We start from the raw sequence: 24,494 nt of genomic DNA on the forward strand, positions 1-24,494 counted from the left end.
CATTATTTACAGGAACATTGCAAATATCTTCTTTCTCTTTTGGCCACTAAAATCATAAAGAATTTCACTTTTATATCTAATGGATCAACATCCTTTGACATAAGTTACCCAAAAAACCAGTGATTGTCATACAAGCAGGCCACAAAAGAATTAGTACAAGTTTTTGTCAAAATTTCTTCCCAACTTGGCTTTATCAAGAAATTGTGGACAGAACTGTATGTGGTATCAAAGCTAATTTTTTTTGTCGCAATAATGTATAGAAGAATGGTAGCTACGAGTACCTGAGATTGTTTTTACAAGGTACCAGTGAGTTTCTAATTGTTGCCGAATCATTGATAATTGTTCTTTTTTTAAAACGTAAAATGAAATTTTGTCCACTTTGTACTTGCAGAACTCAAACACCTTTTCAATGGAAGTCATTGTATTACCCAGATCCCGCTGAAGGCTTTCTCTTGTAAGAATGCACTTAACTGTTCCACCTATCCCATCACATGGAGATTTCCCATGACTAGTTGAAAAAAAGACCAAGAAGCATGGAAGTCAAAGTCCAGGTGATGATGGCACAGGTTTATAAAGTTTTTACAGTTCTTATATTGGCCAGCACAACCATCACTGAAATATTGCACTTCCTTTACTTCAAGGAACTTTTCCTTTAAAAACTGAGTGACTATTTTTTGCGTTTCAAATACGAAAGCTACATCATGTTCTAGATCGTCACAAAATACACACAAACTTGACACACATAGATCTTTCTTCAGCTGTCCACAAGTATAAATTACCGCTGGATGTAGGGAACAACCATCCTGATTCCAGTGATGACCCTGAACCTCATCTTGTATTCCATAATGGTAGTTTTCACTGAAATCCAGCAAAACAATGGCTTCATCTGGCTGTAGGTTATTTTCTAGTTCTTTTAGGTATCTCGCCTGGGATTTGTTTATGAAGGAATGTGGGAGAAGTTTTTCCCGATTGCTCACCAGACTATTCATGCATTCATCCAGAGTCACTGTTAACCTAATTTATTGGGTCCGATCTGTTGTCACCCATTGTATGTCACTTCATCTTCAGGGTCCCATTCTTCAAATTTACTTTTCAGATGCTCCTTCAGTCGTTTTTCAGACATACATTCTGAACAGTGCCGTAACATGCAATCCCTGTTATCTTTGGAACATACCAAGTAGTCAAATAGGTCGTTGTAGGTCTCCTCTATAGAGCATCCATGGAGAAGAAGTGATGCATTCTGATGGATAGCACAGACACACAGAATGGGTTGCAGAGGAGCCTGCCAACATGCACCATTTAGGCCGCAACAGACAAAATCTTGAAAACCCTATTTTTACATGTGGGAATTCAAATTAAAAAGCTGCATACAGCTCATTTAGGTTACTTAGAAGTAACCTCTTTTGCTTGTGGACATTTTTGGACACACTCACCTTATTTTTCATTCCTGGCATATGGTGTGAATACTCGTCATTTTGGTAAAATGACTGAACTAAGTCCACTGCAGTTTGTTCTATGTTTTTCCCCCTCCTTGGATCTGGTATGGCTATGATGCCTTTCATTCTTAGAATTCCCTACATGCTGAATTGTATATTCACTAACATTAATTTCAGTGGCTACTTTTTTCCTACTCCACGAAGTAGGAGCTAGTGTTAGTAGCTGAATTATCTCTCGCTGACTGCCTGCTGTCACCAGTTTTTCTTTTAGTAACCCAACTAGCACATCCATATCACTCGCTTTATCAAGAACTTCTGAATCATGCTCTGGAAGGAAATCTTTATCCAGTACTTTGAAAACCTTTTTGTTCAAAGTAGAAAAACATTAATGAGGTAGAAAACATTTTTGAAGTTTTTTGTCAATACAAAATGGAGAAAGGTGACTTGCATTGACATGCATCCTGTATTTTGATGTGTTTTATATAGCAACAATTAAGTTATCCCCAGCAATGATGGGTAAGAGCTATGAATTCCTTAAAATATTCTATTTCAAAAATATATTTTTCTTATCGGGAGAAAAACAACCTGCACATAAAAAATGTTTTAATTTTTGGATGTATTATGCACTAGATACATGTTGTAAATATTTTCTTAGATATAGAAAACAGTTAACACAAGTATTTCATCACACTTGAAGGAGGACCCAACACTGACGACCAGAGTCGTGAAAAGGGATTTTTTTTGCATAAATTTTTTTTTAACAACAAAGCAAGCAAAAAGCCATGAATTTTATTTTTACAGGTGGTGGGTCATACCTTAAGGAATATTAGAAAAAATAATTTAGCTTGATTCAGATATTGCCTCAGGTCAAAATTTGATGTTTTATAGAACCATGTTTTTGACGCAAAATATTCTAAAATCTTATGAAACATACGAGTTTAGAGAATTTCCAACATTCCTTAGGATATTTTTCAATAAGATTTTGGAATCCTCATGACTTCTCTAGAAAACCTGCAAATTTTCATAAGAATCGGATGAAAACTATGGCTGAGACAAATTATTTCCCTCTGGAGGTGCAAGTGCCTCTGGAGACCGCATTCATTGAAAAACTGCAGTTTCACCCAAACTTCAAATGGTCGTGAAAAAAAAACTATTAGAGATAGCCAAGAAATATTTTACACTGTTTCATTCCAGCATGGAAGGATGAAAATTGGCAAGTGTCATCAAAATCCGAGTCGGTGGGTGTCATGCCTGGATGAACTGACATGGAATGACCCCCTTGTGCTCAGTCTCCGATTGTGCCTTAATGGTGCTTCTAATAGAAATATTTACAAATATCTGACATCATCAAAGGGAATAGATGCAGCTGTCACCACACATTGATTTGTAATGAAACTATTCTAATTATGACGAGGAAAAGGGGCACAGCCAGGAATTGAGCTTGGGGGGGGGGGGGGGGGGGGGTTTAGATGCAACTAATACCAGGGTGTTTGGAGTATGGAATACCCACCAGGATAAGCAATAGGTATGAGATTAATAAATTGCGGAATTTTAAGATAAATGGTTCAAAATTGTGAGTTTTATGGCTTTCTGAGGGATATTTTATTAATCCTTACACTATTCTCTTAGTAATATCAATCCAATTAAGTAAAATGGATTAAGCTTAAAAATTTCTCTGAGCTCTGGGGGGGGGGGGGGGGGGTTTATCCCCTCCCTGCGCCACTGACGAGGAACACTCACTGAGTAGCACTCACTCGTATGTTGTTTGGAGATAGTGTGGCTGAAGGAGTTTTCTGTAACAGCGTGTTTTAATGAGGTTTCCGTAACAGTGTGTTTCGAGGAAGAGTCAAGACACTCTTTCTTAAAACTCTAAAGGTCAAGGAACAGTTTTGTTTTTTCTGTGCCACCATTAAACTAAACAGATTTTACCGAGGACAATTCTTTTGAAGAATTGATTTCATTACATGGAAGTGTAACACAAAATTTTCCCCCTCTAAACAGACCACACACATGTAAATCCCATTCCCAGGAGTTCCCTGCTATACACATATTTAGGAGTGAGCTTTACTACAGCAAATACGAAGCTCTCATAGGCTTCATAAGAAAAACAGAAAATCCTTTACCAAGTTATTTCCGATAGAAAACAAGGAAAATTTTTCATTGGCACCAATGTAAAAGTTGGTTTCAGCAATTTTCATTTAAAAACTCCATTTTTAACACGATGAGAGGATACGTAGTCGTCAGCGTGCATAAATTTAACTTAATTATGCTAAATTCAAATATTTACCTGTTTTTCCTGCCTCATCTGTTTCCCCTGTTGACTGAGAGAGAGCCTCAATTCATTTCCTTTCCTTGATACTTCGGCTAATTTCATTGCTTCTGCGTAAGCAGCAGCTCCTAATTCTCCGCAGTTATTTACACAATTAGCTGAGCTATCATACTCATCCGATGCATCACAGCAATCTGTAAAGAATTAATCGTTAGATGAAGAAAAAATAAGGTGGAACAGTGCCAGTTGCAGCGAAACGAATGTCAGCAATGCACATCACGACAGATCAATTCACATTTATGGATAAATCGGATGCATACAGATAACATACCGCAAACACCATCATTTACTCGGGATGAGGGAATGTTGATAGACTGATGACCAGCATTCGTGCAGTGAAAAGAGCCATTAGGGCAGGCCGCTGTGCCTGGCTCGTCGCTCCCATCCTTACAATCACAGTAGTCATCGTTAACTCTGAGAAATGGAATTACAGCACTTCCATCGAAGCACGTGAAGTCATTACTGGGGCTGTATAAACCTGCCTCTGAAACAAGAAATTATGAGGATGTTTGGAGAATAATGTCTCAATTTAATCGTCCATAGCGTAATGCAAACATGACTTGTTAACCGAAATCCAATACAGGAAAATAGTAGTTCCGGTAAATTTTAAACAAAGTTTAAGGTCAGCGCCATAAAGCATTGCACAATATCGTACTTGCAACAGAAACTCCGCGAGGACGTAGCATTTCGGTGGCATCGGAAGATGGAATTAAAAATTCAAATAATGCTAAAAACAGAAAGAAATTAAAGTACATCGTCCTCCTACAAAGAAAGCTAAATGTGTATTTTCCAGGAATCATAACGAAGAGCAATTTAGACTGCCGAACGATGAACCGGTTTATGAAGTCTGACTCTCATGAGATAACGTTGACAACTAACGAGCCTGTCTCTCTTCCCTCATGAGAAACAGCTGAATAATTGGAACGATCTATCGATGTACGCATGGTATTCAACATTAAAATTTTTAACGCAAAAATGAAGTTTCATGTAGCAGTGGAAAAATAAAGTTCGGAGAAGGCGTATACACGTAAAGAACATTATTTATTGAATCATGAAAAATAAACCATTGCAGTCTATTCAAAATTCAGAGCATGTAAGAAGATTAAACGCCAAATTAAGAAATGATTAATTAATGGGCTGCCAAATGTTTTCTATTCAAGTAATATTTAGATATGCTCTGAATTCTTTCTTTTAACGCATCAAATTTCAAATTATCATAACAATTTCATGCTGGATAAGCCTGGCATGCATCTAGAAGATCTCTTGAAGTTTTTTATTTTCTGTAAAATTATTTAAGTTTGTCACCCTGCATTGTTTAGTAAATATATCGATCTTATAGATTGTATCGAATCATAACGTAGGTTTGTAGGGGCATCAACTTTGAAATGTGTGACTTCGGCTTGTAATTTGTATTATTATTGTTTTGTAGCGTCTTTGGGTGTGCGAACGTCCCCGGAATGTTTGGGATGTATTACTTTGAACTTGTGTTATAAATAGTCGTGGAAATTTCTCTATAAAAAACTATAGAAATGTCTGATGAAAAGAAACGTTCTTTAGAAGAAAGTGATGGGAGCTCGTCCGACGAATGGGTCGGACCCTCTCCTGCTCTAGCTGCTCAGCCGAAGAAGAGAAAAGGTACGTCATCCTCACGTGCATTAGATTTAACCCCTTGTTCATCAGCTAAATTTATTGACTACTTTGTTTACATGCGTTTCTTAATTTACTTAAAACTTCATATATTGTCATTTAGTCCTCAAGTACGAAAAGCTTTATTTGGAGAACCTACCAATGGCTGAAACCTATGAGAAAAGCTACATGCATCGAGATATAATAACTCACGTTGCCGTCACGAAGTAAGTAACTAAATGTCCACTCCTGAGATTGTTTAACATGCATCTCCTCAGCCTGTGGATTGGCATACGGTGTATAGCCCTTCCCTAGTAAAAGATTCTTTACAGTATTGTTTTAATTTTAGCCTCTTTTGGCCTTCCTCATATTTGCAGGACAGATTTTATTATCACTGGGAGTTGTGACGGCCACGTTAAGTTTTGGAAGAAAATGGAAGAATCCATAGAATTCGTGAAGCACTTCCGGAGTCATCTTGGATCAATACAAGATTTATCTGCTAATTATGGTGGTACACTTTTGGTCACTATTTCAAATGACAAATCATTGAAGGTGTTCGACGTTATTAACTTTGGTTAGTTGCACTGAATCGTGTGTGATCAGAAGATGTAGTTGAATGTTTCAATGCCATCTTATTCAACTTGATCATTTATATTTCTAGATATGATCAATATGATGAAGCTGGATTATATCCCAAGATGTGCAGAGTGGATCCACTGCCCGGGGGATGCTATTCCTGCTATTGCAGTGTAAGTATTTGGTTGAATTATAGGTATTTACTGTTAGTGTCCTTTGGCGTCATTCATTCAGACCTGAACTCACTATCCATTAAAAGAATTTGGTCGGTGGAAGTGAAAAGTGTGTTACAAAGAAAAAAGAGCCCTCCCCATTCAACCATTCTCTCGTAAGTTTAAAAGAAGATATTGCCACTCCTTTTTGTGAGTTAGTAATGCCTTCAGAATTTTCTGGTTCATATACATGTTGAGGGAGAACCTTTCATTGAAGGAATCAATTGGTAAACAAGATTGTAAACAACTACCAATCATGCAAGGCCCATGCTAGAGGCCTAGGTGTAGCTGAGAAGCAGTGACCCTCTCATCGGGAACAATGTCATCAGCTTATCTGCAAAAGGGCAGAAGTCATTGCTTTTTTTAAGTCACAGCTTGGGAGTAGCGGGAGAAGTAGGAAACGGATTATAAAACCGAAAAAAAAACTGTTCTCTTTAATTTCAAGCTCTCTCTTTATTGGCAATTAAAACAATTGGTGAATGAGTCCATTGGATTGATTTCAGGAAACCATTGCCAGATTTTGTGTGTATTAGTCAAGACTATCAAAGGCTACTCTAATTTTTACACCCAATGTAAGTGGGGTGCTTTTTCCTCAATGTAGATGACAGATATACAGTCAAACCTCTGTAAGTGAGAACTGAATATGTGAAAAACCTGTATGTGTGAGACTCATTCCCAGGTCTCATAATTTTTACTCATGAAAGCTTCTGTAAATGAGAGATTTTTTGGCTGAAATGAGATGGGGAAATATGTGCTCGCTGTCCGACCCAATATGGAATGACGGGAAACATATGTCGCACTGAAACTTTATATTTGCACACCTACATTTTAGTTAACGTTTACTTAAATGGAACAATACATTCTTCTTGACTGGATCAATTCCTAACACGCACTTAAATGGACGTTAAAAGAGAATGATGTGGCCGAGAGGGGGGTGGCCTTAATCACGGAATTCAATAGCAGCATTACTAACGACGAGGAACATAAGCAATATTTGCTGCAGATTGTTTCCCAATTCTGGAAAATGATGAAGTTAAGATTGATTACCATACGTGCCAACATGATTTGGTCCATGAAACTAGTTCAAAATCTGAATTTGAGAGAGAGAGAGAGTCGCTGAAGCATGTGAACATGGCGGGCGACCACAGGTGAGGAGGGGAGGGGGACAACCTCAGCCATGTGTTGGTATTTAGGCGCCTCTCGCTAAGTAATTATTTTAAAAAATTTGGCCTATCCTAGTATACCTGAGGGTCATCGAAATCCGGTTGACGATTTTGAAATTTAAAAAAAAACTTTTTTTTTTGACAGCCTAAGCAGTCATGTAGTTATTTTGTGAGAAAGGACCCAAATGGATTGCAGAGGGGAAAGGGTAATGTTTCCCCCTCCCCAAATCCAAGTGAATTATGTTTTGTTTTGGCCAATTATAAATCACTGTGTAACCAAGAGTTATCTCTATTGATAGGATACCAAATTTACTCCTTGTTAATGTGATATATGCATAGATATTTCAAAATGTGTCACTCAAAGGGCCTATTGAATTGGCTCCCTACTTTCTGGATATATATTTCACATTGCCCATGATCCTATGAAAATCACCCTCCTTCCCCTCAAATTTGTCTGGATTAAACTCTGGGAAGCACATCTATCATAACAAATTCATTGGCATAATTCAGAAGTGGAAAAAGTTTTCTATTAAAAATTAATAGCTGATTTCTCTAAGTAATGCCGAACGGATGTAGAGTTTTTTTGGAAATGAGGTTGATTTTTGCTGAAAAGTTGTCAAAAGCCTTTACATGTGTCAGCGTGGGGTCTTAGCAGGTAGAGCATGTCTTTGTCTTCTGAACAAAGAGTCCAGGGTTCGTATCCTGTGTGAATCCTTGCAAAAATCCTCATAGTGTGAGGTGGCCCCAATAGCCTGTGAGCACATGTAATTCACCTGCCTGTGGCCTAGTTTGGGATGAGTTCTCTCACTCGCCAATCCAAATCAACCTCCTAGATTGTAGCATTGAGCAAATCAGATACATGTATGCTACCTCGTAATTATCGTGAAGCTTTAGCTTAAAATGTTGATTATTTGCAGGTCTGATGCGGACTCAAATAAAATTTATGTTTATGATGGCCAGGGAACAAATGCACCCCTTCATGTGTTCGAAAAGCTGCACACAAAACCAGTGGTTATCATGAAGGTGAGTGAGATGATAGGTTAACATCAGATGAATGTAAATGTTTTGCCATGCCTATAAGAAAAACATTCATCAGCATGACTCAATTTCTTATACAAGTTTATTAATTCTTGGCATGGTAATGTCTTAAAAACTATCATGCATCTCAATGGCTCTTTTCGTCCTAAGCCCTGATATGGGCACCATTGACATATGAATATTTTCTACTTGTCATGTTAATGGGGGTGTTAAATTAATACCTGGATTTGTGGTCAGTCTATCAGCCTTTGGCTCGTAGGACCTATCGTCGTCCAACACCATCAGTCCAAAAATTGATGAAGCAGCTTTTTTAAGTATACTGGGACTAACTATGGTAAAAAATTAACAGAGTCAGCTGAAATGTACCATTTTTCCTGTTTTACATTTACTGGCAAAGTAATGAGTGCCTCAGGCCCCATGCATATGAATAACATTGTAAATATGTAGTGCTAAATTTGGTTTGCAGAGATGCATAGTACATTTTCTCCTCATGACATTGGGATACGTATCAGGTGTACAAAATTTTGAATGACCAATCGGAACATAAAAAGATCCTTATACCTCATAAATATAAATGTATCTATATGGTGACTCTTTGAGATCTAGAAGAAGGCGGAAAGATTCCCATTGGAATTCTAAAGATTATTGTTATATTATGTAGCACAATCCTTTAACATTGTAGGTTTGACTATCGATGCATCTTTCTCTATTGAGTATGATCTAGAATCGAAAGTTAATTTATTCTCATGACATTTTGGCGTAATATTGTAATTGTTGAGGCTGAAGGTAAAAAAAACTTCATTTTAGAGCTTAAAAATGATGTAAATAATTTCTTTTTCTCATATGATACAAATAATTGACAAATTACAAAAAATGTTTGAATTTATAAATATATCAAGAAGCTGGGCAAAAATTCCTACCCTGTAAAGAAATGTTTAAACATAAATGTTACTTTATAATCCCTTGAATTTGTCCCCTTTTTGGTCAACATGGTTAATTTTCAAAGATTTTTGTGTTTAAAAAATATTTTTAACCTATGATATAAAAATTTCAGTGCTATTTCTATGCATTAATTGATGTATAGGTTTTGAGAATTAAGTCTGAAGAAGGGAATAAACTTTCCAAAATATTGGCAGCAAAATAAATTGACTTTTCATTTAATACTAACATTGGAAATAAAGACACGTATATTTATTAATGTAAGGTGGTCAAGCATTATGTAACCTGTTATATTTTCCACAGGTATAAAATGTGTGCATGTTTCATTTTTACTTGTAGTATAACGCTCCCATGGAGACTTGCATCTCTGTTGACAGAGCTGGCATCCTGGAGTACTGGACTGGCCCCAAGACAGAGTTTGCGTTTCCCAAAGTGAACACTGTGGTTAGTTTTGATTCCAAACTAGACACAGACTTATTTGAATTTGTCCGCTCCAAGTCCCTCCCATCTGGTCTGGCATTTTCTCCTGATGGAAAGCGATTCGCAACCATCTCCACCGATAGGAAGGTAAGAATTTATAGTATTGTACATGTTGTATCTCTTATATGTGTCATCTATTATTGTGCAATGTGTACGTATGTGAATGGCAAAACTTGGGTAAATGTATATTGTGATTACACTGATCTATTGATTATCCATATTTAAAAATGCAGGGTGATGCCCTGATAATCATAAAAAAATCCTAATAAGGGAATCATCATATCAATATTTTGACTTGTCCAATAGAAAACATTTCACAAAACAACTAAAGGGATTACTCCATGGTAACAAGTGAAAGAATTCATATTACTCTGATATAAAAATGTAATGTAATCGTGAAAACATATTAAATTAAAATTTACCAGAATAAAATACTTTTTTTAGTGTCTGCTACAGCAAGTAAGTATTTTAGTAATTGATTATTACTTCTAACATTACAGATATTTTGAACTAATTTGTGAAATTTTCTATTTAAGAGCCTTGAATAAATTTTCTATTCCATCTGTAATTGTATCCATCAGTGGCAGTGAACTTCCTGGATATGGTTATAAAAATGACTCTTTGAAGTTAAAAATACTGTATGCCTTTTGCTAGTAATGAAGAACGAATAAAGTGTAAAAGTGACTGAAATTATGCCACACTGGTGAAGGAACAAATTGAAATATGTATAAATATACAGATGAGTGTAAAACTCATAGCCATTGACGTATTTTTTGGCATTAGATCTTTTTAAGGCAATTTTTTAATATTCTGTCCAAGAATTGTGTGTGGATAATATAGGATGTATGATATATTCTTATTCCTTAATTTTCAATTACTTTTTGAATGACATCTTATTATTTTTCCCAATGACATCTCTCATTTCATTGTCTTTTGCCATAACTTGTAATCAAAGCCACTCATGTGTTAACGGTCGGTTTATGTGAAGCATTTTGAGAAATCATCCTGGTCTATTCCCTTTCATTCCGCCAATAAATCATATTCGCTTCTTTCCCCTTCCCTATTTAATACAGTAAAATCCTGATTTAATGTTTTTCAGGGGGGACAACATTTAAAACACTAAATGAGGACTAGCCATTTTTTCAGGTTTTAGGGTCTGTGATGATTGGAATGGCTTTCTATTAATAGATAATATATTTTTAAGTCACGAAAAGGTTCCACACAGTGAAGTAGTTAGGAATGTCGTTTGGGGGGTCCAAAACCAGGTGGGTGTGGTAGAAACTTAAAAGAAAATGGTAGAAAATAGAGGGTTTTAAACTGGTTTTAACACCATTTATAATGGAAACAACTTCATTTTTCAGAGAAATCTTTTGTAAATATAGGAACTTGCAACATCTCTTTCTGACGAAAAAGCATTCCCGGGTAGATTCAATTGACTCTTGCTAAAATTTCCTGAGAATTTTCTTGTTGTTGAGCAGAAATTCAAAGATTTCGATAATCATTTGAATCAACCACAACGGAAAAACATTAAATTGGGCAAAAATATCTTGTGTGGGAAAATTGTATACGACCTTAAATGTGGAAAAACGTAGAATGTGGAAACACTAAATGAGGATGATTTTTACATCGCTTGCAGAGGGAATGAATTGGGCCCCCAAAAAATAAACACTAAATGTGGTAAAACATTAAATGCAAAAACCTTAAATCCGGATCCGACTGTACTAGGCTCCATTCTAATCCTTCATCTCCTCCTTATCTGCTCATGAAGTTTTCACTCCTCTGCACCCTGTCAGGCTCTTCCTTGTTCCTCTTCCTCTCCGTCCATCCCACCTTCTGCCGGGTTTTCTTCCTCCCCCCTGTCTGCACGGGTGGCTCTCGGAGTTCCCTGGTTTGGCCTTTTTTTGCCAGCCCCTCTCCCATATTGTCGCCACCATGGGGAATTCACTCGCACCCTTTGGAGTGAGGACTCCCTCGCAGTACTGTTAGTTGAGGGTCAGTAACCCTTTCTTATCCGAGCCCTATGCCTTCGGCTCGGGTGTCACATTTGGTTTTTCCTATCGGTGTTTGTTGAAAGCATGTGGACGCAGAGTGTTGCCGTGCACTTCATCAGAAGTCACGAGTAAAATAAATCCACATTCGCCTAAAGGTGTCCTTGTCTCTCATTTATCATAACCAGGGGCACATGTCCCCAGGCGCACAATTTTTGGTCCACCAAAAGTCGGATTGTGCACATCTTCTCTGAATAGGGTAGTTTCCTTCATCAAAGAAAACAAAAGGCATTGATTGCGATTCGTTACCCACCATTAGTGTATTCATAATGTAAAAATTATTTGGTTTTAGAAATACCATTTTAGACAAATGGCAATGGTCAATTTTAACCTCATTTGAAAAAGGCCAGATTGGCGCCCATGCGATTCCACTCCATGTGACATCACAGGGACGTAGTTTCTATACGAGAAGATAGGAGTTTTACATCATCTGAGACTACCAATGAATGCATGAGGCGCAGAGCGCAGGGAAACATGTTTTAATAATCACCTATTAAAACTGCCTAAGGTCGGAAACTTTCCTTCGCTTGACAAGGTATTAATAATCCTTATTTAAGCCAAGTGCTACCAGCTAGCATGGTACTCTGCTACCTGTTAGCATCCTGCGTAGTATCAGCTCTCAAAGCCTCGCCCCAAGGTCACCTCACTTGCGGCAGCGGGAACCAGAATGACGTCACACGGAGTTTTCCCACCATTCTTACTTAGGTGTCGTGTTTTTGGGCGCTTGAAAATTTTCACTTTTCATTTCATTGCGAAAAATAGATATTGTCATTTAAATATCTAAGAGCGTAAAATGCGTACTCCAGGAGTAATAACCTTTCGAATTAGGCAAAAAAAAATACATAATAGGAAACCACCCTATTATGCTAGAAACTGTATCTTTCAGCCTTATAAGCTGATAGACATAAGAGTTAATGAGTGGATGCATGAATAATTTTAGCAGGACCAGAACAAAACATGTGGGTACTAATGCATGAAAAATAAAACAGGCTCTATCATCTGTGGACGTGATTGTGATTGCCGAAGGGAGGAGGGAAAAATAGATATCGACATTTAAAAATCTAAAAGCGTGAAATACGTACTCCAGGAGTAATAATCTTTCGATTTAGGCAATAAAGAAATAATCGGAAACCACCCTATTGAGTTTATCATCTTAGGTGATACTTTGTGGAAATCAAGACTGAATATCATGATAAAGATAAAACAGTTGTTTTATTTCCTAACCGACCTAGATTTCAGCAGTATACACCTAGGTATGCAATGACTGTGATTATGGTCTAAACCCAGGTCGGTTAAGAAATTAAATCTGTGGAAATAAAACAACTGTTTTATCTTTATCATGATCCATATCTCTCTCTATATTCTCTGCTCTCCTCCACATCTCGAGTTCCTTTTGTCTCGTCTTTCCTCACTGTAAAGAGTTACACTCCAGGTCAGACTTCTTCCTAGCCTCTTATTTACACTCTTTAGGAATGATCGTCTCAACGGCTCTTTCCTATTCATGGGAACCTCCTTAGCTAACTCAATTCACTTCCTGATATCCTGCCTGCTGTGTCCATTTTCCCCCTAGGTGTTCTGCACATATAATCGAACCTTTCCCTTTGCTCACGTTTGTGCTCATTTAATTATATGCTAAGTTTCAAAATCTTCCCTGTGGTGGTTTACTATATCTATCTTAAATTTTAGTTATTGAGTTGTTTGCTCAACTAATTAGCGGAAGCAGATGCCGGTGATCTTAAGAAAACCTGTCACAATTCCATTTTATATGTAGGTGCGAGTATTCAAGTTCGAGACTGGGAAGCTGGTAAGAGTCCTTGATGAGACTCTTCAAAGGTTTTCTGAACTTCAGCAAGCTCACCAGCAACTGCCAAACATGGAATTTGGGCGAAGGTAGAGTGAATATTTATTATGCTCATTTTGCAGTCAACATCTCATGCTTACGGTATTTTTATCTTTAAATACCCATTTTATGACATTTTAAAATCTACCATGCCGCCTCAGTGGTGTTGGCATAGTAGATGTCTCACTTAAGTGAGTTTCGCCATGTAGGGCATGGACGTACATATGTGATTGTTCAACTTGTCAAATGCAAGAGAGGACTCATCAGTCCTAATTTTGCAAGTTTGATAAAGGCGTTATTTAATTTTTTTAAATTTTTATTGGCATAAATAGACTTGAAAAAAAAAAAGGAAAATACCATTTCTGCAGGGTTTAACTCATTTGTTTTTAAAATCCTTCCATTTATGGGTCATTTTTTCCTTGCCAATATTGTTAGAAATTCAATTGCATGAACTAGGAAATCTGCTGTTAGTTCTAAACATTTGGGAGCAATTAACTTCTTTTACTATTAAAAAATCTCTGTAAAAAGGTTTTCAGAGTGAAAGTGAAGCTTCATATTTCTCATCTAATTATTATAGTCATTTAATTAATTTCTATGTGATGGTAACTTGAAAATTTATTGGAAGTATGGCCTTCAATTATTCTTATATTTTTTTTAAGTGTACCCAATTCATATTTATCCAACATAATAATTGTATGCTTAATTGCAGGTGGATTTATTATGCACCTTTCTCTAGTACTAATTGCTGAGATAACCATTCCCATTGTACTTTTGTTTTTACTCTTTTATTAATACATATATTTTTAATTTTGATGTCATATTCCACCAATTGTAACCAATTCCACATGTATCCTAAAATTCTCCTGACTTGCCGTGTATGTGAATCAATGTACTCGTTGCTTTATGATCCTTTGGCAAATGAATCATTATTATTATTAACTTGATAATATGAATGGCTGTTTGGATGTTCCAGGATGGCTGTGGAGCGAGATCTGGAGAAGTGGGATGCTTGCGACCTGGGTAACATCATATTTGATGAGAGCGGCCATTTTCTGCTCTACGCAACAATGCTTGGGGTGAAGGTGGTCAACCTGACTACCAACCGATGCACACGCATCCTCGGAAAGGTGGAAAACCTTCGACTCTTACGACTTGCCTTATTCCAGGTGATTTAAGTTACCTCAGAAGTAGGAATAGCGTGTAACTCACCCTTAGTCTTTTCATTAATGAACTTAGTAAAGGGTCTAGCAGGTTAAGTATGGCTATAAACAATAATTATGATTAATCTAAGTGTGATAGGCATTGTGTACGTTAATGTTTATTCTTAATCAATAATATTAGAAACTGATCAACAATCGTTGCTCTCAAACAATCAAATCAAATATCCTCCTGGAATGCATGGATGCAAATGGCGCAAAGCAGTTATTTGTGTTTTTGACCCTGTTCCACCAATTTTAAAAATCTGAAAAAAATTAGGATTATACTTTCAGATAGGGGTAACAACATATATTTTTTTCGGCGTGTCTATCGTTTCCTAAATTTCTCAAAATATCGGGGGCACTTTTCACCATCTTAACCTGCTAGACCCTTTTCACATTTTTTATTTGATTCTTAGTGAGAATTAAGATTCACCTTGATATTAACTCCCTATTTCACTTATTAATGCCCATATTTTCCGGCGGCCCAAATATCAATGTACTGTATCAGTATTTTCTCATCTCTGACTTTCACTTACTTCCAAGGGACGAGGGCGAAAGTCAAAGGCTGCCGTGACTGTGGAAATGGAAGCGTCAGAGAACCCAACGATTGATTCCGTGCGACCTGATCCAACTTTGTTTTGCACGGCTTTCAAGAAAAATAGATTTTATATGTTCACAAGGTATGGCTCTCGTATATATTTTCATCTCTGTTGTAAGTTTTGGTTATATACCATTTTATTTCCTTCCTGTTTATGAAGGTTTCGCCTTTTTTAAAGTTTGATTGCTTGAGATTGTTTTGAAGAGTCACTGCAATACTCTGGTTCTAGTTATTAGGGTGTACATTTTTGTGAAAAAGTAATTTTTGGCATGGTAAAATTGATGATTTGAAATCCTTGAGCCTAGGAGATCTTTACTCTTTAATCAGTCTCATATTTGGGGCATTAGTTGATAACTCACAATGTTTGCAAAGTATTTTTATGATTTTTATGAATTCTATTATTGAGTTATATGTTTGATTTTACTGTGTTCAAAGAAATTTTATATTCATTCATTACCATTCATCATAATCTTTTTAAATTCATTATAATGATTGCAAGTAATTTTTTCTCGTGCTGCTGTCTGTTTGGCGGTGACAAAATTTAAAGCTCTCCTATGTTACTTGATGTATCCGACCGCTTCCCTGACTTCGTTGGCCCAAAATTTGGTATAAAGTGCATCTACTATGTATCTTTTTCAAAAACTTATAAGGGACATTGTAACCTACCTGCTCAGGAAAATATTTTTGGAAGTTATAATTTTATTTACTCATCTGTATTCATGCCACAATTTCAATTTCCAAGTACATATGCATCCACCAGGATTAACCTAAATTTCAGACTCGTGGATTAACTATGGGAATTCGGTGAGTGTTATGGAAAAATCGGTTATTGACCCATGGCGTGTCTGGTGAAGAGTAGCCCTATGCATTGAATTCTTGCGTTGTGACCAATGCAAAGCGGAGTATAAAATAATTTTTATTAGATTTATGTATTACTTTTTCCTACAAAAATTCAAAATTCCTTCACTGGAAGCTCCTTTTCCAATTACTTTACATTGAAGGTATTTTTTATGTTAATATAGTTTCTATCTGGGGTATTTCATGGTGTCAAATTCACTATCATGTTGAGAGTATTTAAGCTACACATTTTTAGGAGGAGGTAATAATGAGTGTGTATTGTGTAAAGATCGAGTTAGTGTGACAATGCTTGTGCTTTTTTGTCATCATGTGTGTGTTTAAGTTTTATGGAATATATATATTTGTAGAAGTTTTATTGGCCTGATGTAAGTGTGTGTAGAAAAGTTTCTATCGTCTCAAGATAATACACTCATATGTATTTGAAATGAATTGAAAAATATTCATGTAGGTTGTGATTTATACCTAATGAGCGATAGTTATCTAAATATGCTTGGTGGTGGAAAGCAAAGCAATTCCACTGGAAAATCTGGAAATCTCCAGGAATCTTATGATTTCTACACCATTTATAAACTGATTTATTTTCTTTAGAATATACATACTGGTACTATAATAACAGTGCAGAGTAAAATCCCCATGTAAATATGTAGTACCTATGTATTCTGTCTTGTGATTTCCAGGCGTGAACCAGATGACGCAAAGAGTGTGGATGCTGAGCGAGATGTATTCAACGAAAAGCCCTCCAAAGAAGATATCATTGCTGCCACAGAAGCATCTGGTCAGTATCAGTATTAGACCTGAATTTATGATGTATCATATTGGGAAATTATTCTTGATATGAAGAGTGAAGGGCAATTGGTTATCCCATTAATGGCATCAAATCTCCTAATTGTACAGGTATCCTTCACTAAACACGAATTTTCTTTGCAGTCTTTGCTTTGACATGGCTGGGTCTCAAAGATTGCTTCACTTACTTCAAGCAATTCTCCTTCTGTACTATAACTGCATAACCAGCCATAACTCTGATGTCACCTCTTCAAAAACTAGAAAAGCGAAAGGTAGAACATTCTACCTTATTATATTCATTAATTAATTGACTCTGCATTGAATTGATTAATCATCGTACCATATCAACAGTATTGAAGTGCTTGTGATACTGAAAATAGGCTTAGTAACGTATAATGACCAACTATGAGTGCATTAGACACTCTCCATGCTTCTAAGACCTACCAAGGAGTAGCATTGATGAAAATTGCATTTAAAGAAATGAAGAGAAGTTTTTATTAGGTTTTATACCTACAGATATTTGGCAATGGGTTTCAAGACTACTTTTTTCAGTGATAATTTGATCTATATTTGAAAAGAAATGAAAAATTTATTGTAACTTTCAGGCAGTTTTAGTCAATATAGAAAAAAGCCCCAGAAAAGTTAGCCACTGTGGCTCACAGTGTGAATATCACTATCAGGGTTCCCACTCAACCGTGAAAACCTTAAAAACATGAATAAGCCATGAATTTTGTCTAGCGTGAAAAAAACCTGGAAATACCCGTGAATTTCGTCGTAAAACCTTAAAAACCTTTCAAACTTGATTGTAGATCTATGATTGACGGATCAAAAGAAAAATCGATATTTCAATCATTATTTCAAGGTCAGTCACTCGCAGACACTGTCCAAGAATTTATCTGTACACGTATAAGCGCAATTATTGGTCCGTGTGCCATGACGACACATTGACCTTAAGCCTGTGATTGGAAGACCGGTAGCCAAAGTGTTCATTTATCCTTCAAAATTCACTTCCTTGTCACCCTCAATTTACCCACTCACAGCCTTTTACCTTTAATTTTGGTAACGATTGGCGACGTCATGAGAGCACTTTCATTGCTGCATTTGCATTCCCGGCGTTAACGCGTTTGCTAAATTTTTAGTTAACGTGCGGCCAGTTATTGTTACATGATCAATATTTCTTCCTAAAATAGCTTATCAAAAGACCGTGAATTTGGCGAAATGTAGACCGTGAAAACCTAGAAACAACCGTGAGTTTTATAATTTAGTTAGAATGGGAACTGCGCACTATACACATCTCTCTAAACGTTAAATTTGATCAACATGACACTTTTTAGCAGCATATCTTTGGTGTTAAGTGAGGGTTACCTGTATTTATTTGTGGTACTAATGAGTACTCACAGCTGAGCTTACAGCCATCAATTACGTCCACCGGATTGTGGATGGTGGGGCGGCCTCTAGATGTAAGAGGTTTGCTGTGATATAAGTAAGTTTACTCCTCGAATAAGCGGTCGAGGGTTAAAAAAATGGTGGCATTCCGAGGTGATTTGGATCTATCGTTGCAATTTCACTCTTACAGTGAGCTTTTATTCATTTGAAATTTGAATGATACTGGGGTAGAAAAACCCATTTTAAACAATTTTTATCATTCTCTATTAGTACTCAGCTTATCCGTTTTTATTTTGTTCTTTAATAATTTGAAGGAGGTTGTTAATCTTAAGTTCCATTAGAGAGTATAAAGGCTCTCAAACTACTGTTGACACACCCCTTACCATATTAGTGGAGATATATCTTTTTCTCCCTTCTTCCAATCAGGAGCTCAGAGGTTGTACGACTCTGCCATCCTGCACACAGCCTTGGGGGATATTCACGTCAAGCTTTTCCCCAAGGAATGCCCCAGGTCCGTGGAGAACTTCTGCACTCACTCCAGGAATGGTTATTACAATGGCCACATATTTCACCGTGTCATAAAAGGTTTCATGATCCAGACTGGAGATCCAACAGGTAAGAGAAGTTTTGCAATAAGAACATATTGACCCGCAGTCCTCGTGAGCCAACAAAAATCTAAATTGAAGGGTGATTCTGTGGCCTAACTGGATGACAGCAACACAGATGCATCCTTGTTTTAATCCAGCTCAAGGATAATGGTTTTCTCTTATTCATTATGTCATTTTGTACTTCTCCACAGAAGTTTTTGCTGATTTAATATGTGAATGTAATTTTTCCTACTTAAAATATTTTCTCTTTGGTGAGAGAAGATAGAAGTGTAATGAGATAGATGGGTGATGAGTTCTCTTAGAGACAAATCTATGACTTTCTAATCTATCTGCTTTAACTTTGTTTTACCACATGTATTTGACAAAGGTACCGAACTGGATACTATAGAAATTATATCAAATTGGGGTATTTTCTTAAAAAGTATGGCAGATATGTGGTGAATGAGGTGGTGATGACAACGTACTACATAGCTGTTTCTTGCTCTGCGAGTCCTTCCCATGGCTAAGACCTTTTTGGAGACCCTGACCAGGCTCCTTGCTCTTAAATGACCAATCAAACCTTTCTATTCACCCTCGTTACCCTGCCTACCTTTCCGAACAATATATTTATGTTAGGCTAGCCACTCTTCACTCAGTCGACTCTTGAAAATGTGAAACCAGTCAAGGAAAACAATGAGAAATGTGGTTAATTACATTTTTTGACTCTTTATCCTTAAGATGGTGCTATCAAATGTGACATAATTGGCTTTTGCAGCATTGGTGGACTTTTGCTTGAATGCTTTATGTGATGTGCTAAAATACTTCTATGATGAAATTCTTCAGTAAGTACTTGTATTGATAATTTTTTGAACTTAACATTAACTTTTTCAAGTGTTTTCGTGAAATGTATTTCCTATAACTATGCAAATGTTCTTGCCTAAAGTGAATAAAAATTATTATTATTATTACCCGAGTCAAATGCAAGGCTGGGCAGAAAAACTCTTGTTCATTAATTTTTTATTAATGAAGGTTACATTTAACTTGAAAGTGAAATCCAAAAACTGGTCTTCTTAACTTCAGTTAATTTAAGTCTTTTACTTTTATACGGAGGCACATGGAATGCCATAAAATTACTTGGTGGGGGAGTATTGTGAACTATGAAACTGTCTTTTGCTGCACAAAGGTGGTTCATTTTTTTGTCCTCGACTATACCTTGACTGCAGAATATTAAGTCTTGCTTACTGATTTCTTTGTGTCTTTCGGGGACTTGCTGTGTCTGCAAGTTAAGTTGGCTGCAATCATGATTTGATGTACAGGCCAGAAAATAAAGTGACTGTCCTCTTGTCCTAAGGTACTGGAACGGGAGGAGAGAGCATATGGGGTGGTGAGTTTGAAGATGAGTTTCACCCCTCCTTGCGCCATGACAGGCCGTACACCGTGAGCATGGCGAATGCTGGAGCCAATACCAATGGAAGTCAGTTCTTCATCACTGTTATACCAACGGTAAGTGTTAGAAAGCCTGAATTTCCCATGCATTACCAAGTTATCTCTTCATGAGCATGGGAAAAAGCTATGAACATGTTTTACGTTAATAAGTTTGTGATGTTATTGTGTCTATGAAAGATTAAAATCTCTAGAATTTTTTATCACTGTGTCATTTCAACTTACTGATGCACGTGGATGGAAAATACTCCCCAGGGAAGTCAACTATTGTCACAAAAAGTGTAAATTAACAGCCTGATATTCACCTAGAGGTAGTGAGAGCTCACTTAACATGAAATTGCATATATATGTAGGGTTTTCACCAGTAGATGAGGGGTACCTCGAAACTAGTTGGAAGTAAATTTTGTTTGTGCAATCACCAAAGTAAATTATTCATTTTTGTGATAAAGCAATCAATGAAATTTCATTATGTTAGCCAGAAGCCATTTGTTGTTAGTCTAGAGCCCATCCACATTGACGAATTGGATCCTGTAAGATCACTGATTGAAGTTGAAGACTGATTGCCTGGACTAAGATTGGATGAGTGGCCGCTCAAACTGTGATGTTGGAGCTTTTGTACCCTATCTGCAAGTGGGAGGGAGGTTAAACATGCATTTGGCTGAATGGATCATGAAAGGTCTTATGCATCGCATCTCCTCTGGAGGCATCTTCACCTCCAACTATTTCTAAAACCTGAATTATGCTATCCTTGGCATATCACGAATGCAAAGATGCTAGCGAGTATATGGTTTCCTGGACAAAACCTAGAATGTATGAAACCATCCTAACTTGAATTACATGATACTTGAAATTGCACAATGCTCGCTTACAGTATTTGTTATGTTATAATCAGAAGCTTGGTTTCTCACAAAATGGAATGGGAAAACTTTAATGAGCAATTGAATGGATCAATGCAAACATTACTGAGAGCAAACTTGATTGGTCAGTGGGGATTAGATCCTTGTGGGACCTAGAATCAAACTAGTAGTACAGCAATGACAGCCAGAAAATCTTTTCAAGGGCAAAGATACAGCCTGTACACACTTGGGAGTGCAATGTATCTCTTTTATTTATCATCTATTATCTATGGCCCTGAAAACAGCACAATGAATGAAACTGAAACTCTGTATTGAAACTGGAATTTTTATGGACCTCCATGGGTGCACTGAAGTTAACTTCCAAGAATTATACTATTTTTTCATCAATTATATTGTCAACAGCTTGATTTCTTGTTTGTTGGCATATATTTTTAATAGGGCATTTATTTTCTCAGGTTTTCTTTTCCTTGTCGTATAAATATATCAGTGTAAGTCTCTTACATCCAGATAGGTCATATAGATGGCTAAATTCTTTGGAAGAAGTAGCTACGGGATAGCCCTTTTGCGACAGGTGCTGTCTTTTGGTCATCATGGGGATGACTGTAATTATTTGTTAATTTAAAAAGTCAAGTTCGTGATGAATTTGAATAAAAGACATGTTGTGCTTTGAATCACCAATGGAAACACTAACAGAATAATTTTCTTTCATTTTTCAGCCATGGTTGGACAACAAGCATACAGTGTTTGGAAGGGTGGTGAGGGGAATGGAAGTCGTCCAAAACATAAGCAATGTCAAGTGCAACCCAAAAACAGACAAACCTTATGATGATATACAGATTGTAAGCATTAGTGTCAAATAAATATTTTACTATTTACCTACCCTTATTTATTTGAGATTTCACCCATACAATTTGAAGAGGCCGCATGCTTAGCTCTTTCAATCTAACAAAAGTGTGGATTGCTATTTCTTCAATATTAAGAGCTGATGGAGCATAGTCCATCATTATTTACTAATTACGGTGATATTAACTTGAAGCAGATGTCAGTTGAGTATGACTTCCAAATGACTTCTATGATGAGATGAACAATTATATTTATTCTAAAAGTGGAGTTTTTTTAATATCTCTCAAATCCATTTCTTTGACAGCTACCCTTAGTTAGAATTCGGTTGGTAGCTTACAAAATCGTTAGGATTGAAATCCATGTTTGCTAACAATTCTGTAAGTTAAATGTGATCGATGGATCACAATATTTTTATAGTTTGGTTTGCATCTGCCTCGGCATTATCTACACCTTGACAGCAACATTTAAATAGGCTTAGATGGAAGGACCTTTCGCACGAAAAGTAGTGAATTCATAATTAAACAAAAGGAATGGAGAAATGGCTTAAACGATACATCTCCTATTCAGGGTTAGTATGGTGCTGTATAATCCGATAAGCCATATATTCATTGTCTTTAGCTAAGTCGTTACGGCGTTCAGACATGCATACTAGTCTTAAGTAAGAGTTATGGGCTGAAGAATATCCTCAATAAAAAGATTTATAATGCATCACAGATAAGCTAACCAGCGAAAATCTGGAACACTTGGGCGAAACTACACGGTTAGAACAGTAGAAAACATTAAAACCCTCATATCATTCTAACGACCCTGCTTTTTCTGCAAGTTTTCTATCGGGCGACATAACTCAAGAATGTCATAGCTTTAGCAGCAATTAACATCGTACTAGACGAAAACGATCGCTTAATTGATCCATGAAGCTTTCCACATAAGATTTAGAGCATATTGGCATTTGAAACATTAAACACTTCACCACACTTTCCCACTTCACCTTGAACACGTTGAACACAAACATAAACATGATAAGCATAATGTGGAGAATATATCATCGTTGTTATTCGCAATGTCCTAGACAGCTCGCCATCTGCAGCGATTTTTCTGACATACTTGCCCAGAGTACGCGCGTCAACCAACGAAATGAAATCTTCAAAATTATTTCGCCTACCTTTACAAGGAATATTGAAATACGGTAAATATGTCCCCCGTAGGCATAACGTGTGGACTGTACTGACTTTTAATGGCTACAAAAAAGTCATTCTATCGTTAGTGTACGTAATAGTATTGTTATACTCCTACAATGCATCCGTCAACCCGTCACTGTGCCAGTTTTTTGCGTCAGTCTTTATGTTTTCATGTTATTAATTTTAGCCTTTTGAAATCCTGAAGATACTTTCGATGAATAAAGATAATCCATAAAAGATAAGCATTCGATGACGCAATACTTTGGAAGTAGATAGTGATACAACTGCATTTTGGTGTTCTGTTAGCGATAATGATGATATAACACAATGACTGATGCAACGTTGAACGCAATGTCTAGGAATACAAGATTATTAAATTTAGATCTGTAATCAAAAGTGGGTTCATCGTAGTCTCAATGAAGTGCAAGAATTTTTTTTTAAATTTCGAGGCGACATTTCATATTTACCACGCAGACTGGTCACGAATGAACAGAAGGTAGTTCAGTTTTTAAGCAGTAGATGGCGCTCTCACCGTCCAAATATCGTTCGTTAGTGGATTTTCTTTTATAAGGTTTCATGGAAGTTCAAAACGGATATCGTTGTGCGCATGTCTTCAATGTCTTTTCGTAACGGATCGGCGAAGTAAATAAAATTACTTATGAGTCATTATTGTTTACTATAGTATATAAACCCCTGCGAACCATGCTATTTCATTATTGATAGATTTTTTATAGTGGAATGACATGCATTATCAAGTCGGGGGAGTCTGCGGCCCCATGATGTTTCGAGTTTCCTTTCAAATTAATTATCCTCAGATGTTTAGATAAGCATTTTATGCAAATAGGACTATGTAATGTCGCCATGATTGAATAAATGACATCATACTGAATAATTGGTGCAAAAATGTATTTAATCCTGATATTTAACATAGCGAAATTCAGTTGGGTAGTTCTTGATGCGACTGTTTTATTTTTTTGTTTTTAAGTTTTCCTTATTGTTCAGTGTCCAAAAAAAATAATCTAACGTTATAAGCATGATAATCATGCTTTAGGAAGGAATACCGCTTTTCCCTGGC

General features: G+C 36.6%; 2 protein-coding genes across 4 annotated transcripts in view; one reads left to right on the forward strand and one right to left on the reverse strand.

The window, feature by feature from the left end:
- The window catches only part of LOC124157981 (glucosidase 2 subunit beta), a 42,610-nt gene extending 37,943 nt beyond the window's left edge, over positions 1 to 4,667 (reverse strand). For 2 of the 3 annotated variants that reach the window (XM_046533114.1, XM_046533113.1), the window contains exons 1-3: positions 4,421 to 4,667; positions 4,037 to 4,249; positions 3,724 to 3,899 (exon numbers count right to left, since the gene is read on the reverse strand). In XM_046533114.1, the coding sequence (XP_046389070.1) occupies positions 3,724 to 3,899; positions 4,037 to 4,249; positions 4,421 to 4,565 (534 nt within the window). In that variant the 5' untranslated portion in view covers positions 4,566 to 4,667. The remainder of the gene's footprint in view (positions 1 to 3,723; positions 3,900 to 4,036; positions 4,250 to 4,420) is intronic. The other variant, XM_046533116.1, reaches the window with a different exon arrangement.
- A 441-nt stretch (positions 4,668 to 5,108) lies between these two features.
- LOC124157980 (peptidylprolyl isomerase domain and WD repeat-containing protein 1) lies at positions 5,109 to 22,273 on the forward strand. The gene is made up of 13 exons (XM_046533112.1): positions 5,109 to 5,400; positions 5,516 to 5,618; positions 5,769 to 5,965; positions 6,053 to 6,140; positions 8,260 to 8,365; positions 9,659 to 9,886; positions 13,619 to 13,737; positions 14,661 to 14,853; positions 15,430 to 15,566; positions 17,020 to 17,117; positions 18,938 to 19,126; positions 20,450 to 20,601; positions 22,115 to 22,273. Exons 1-13 carry the CDS (start codon positions 5,295 to 5,297, stop codon positions 22,256 to 22,258), a joined length of 1,860 nt encoding a protein of 619 aa, XP_046389068.1. The 5' UTR covers positions 5,109 to 5,294; the 3' UTR covers positions 22,259 to 22,273.
- The last annotated feature ends 2,221 nt before the right edge of the window (positions 22,274 to 24,494 follow it).

Source organism: Ischnura elegans, chromosome 4 (genome assembly GCF_921293095.1).
Source record: "Ischnura elegans chromosome 4, ioIscEleg1.1, whole genome shotgun sequence".
NCBI lineage: Eukaryota > Metazoa > Arthropoda > Insecta > Odonata > Coenagrionidae > Ischnura > Ischnura elegans.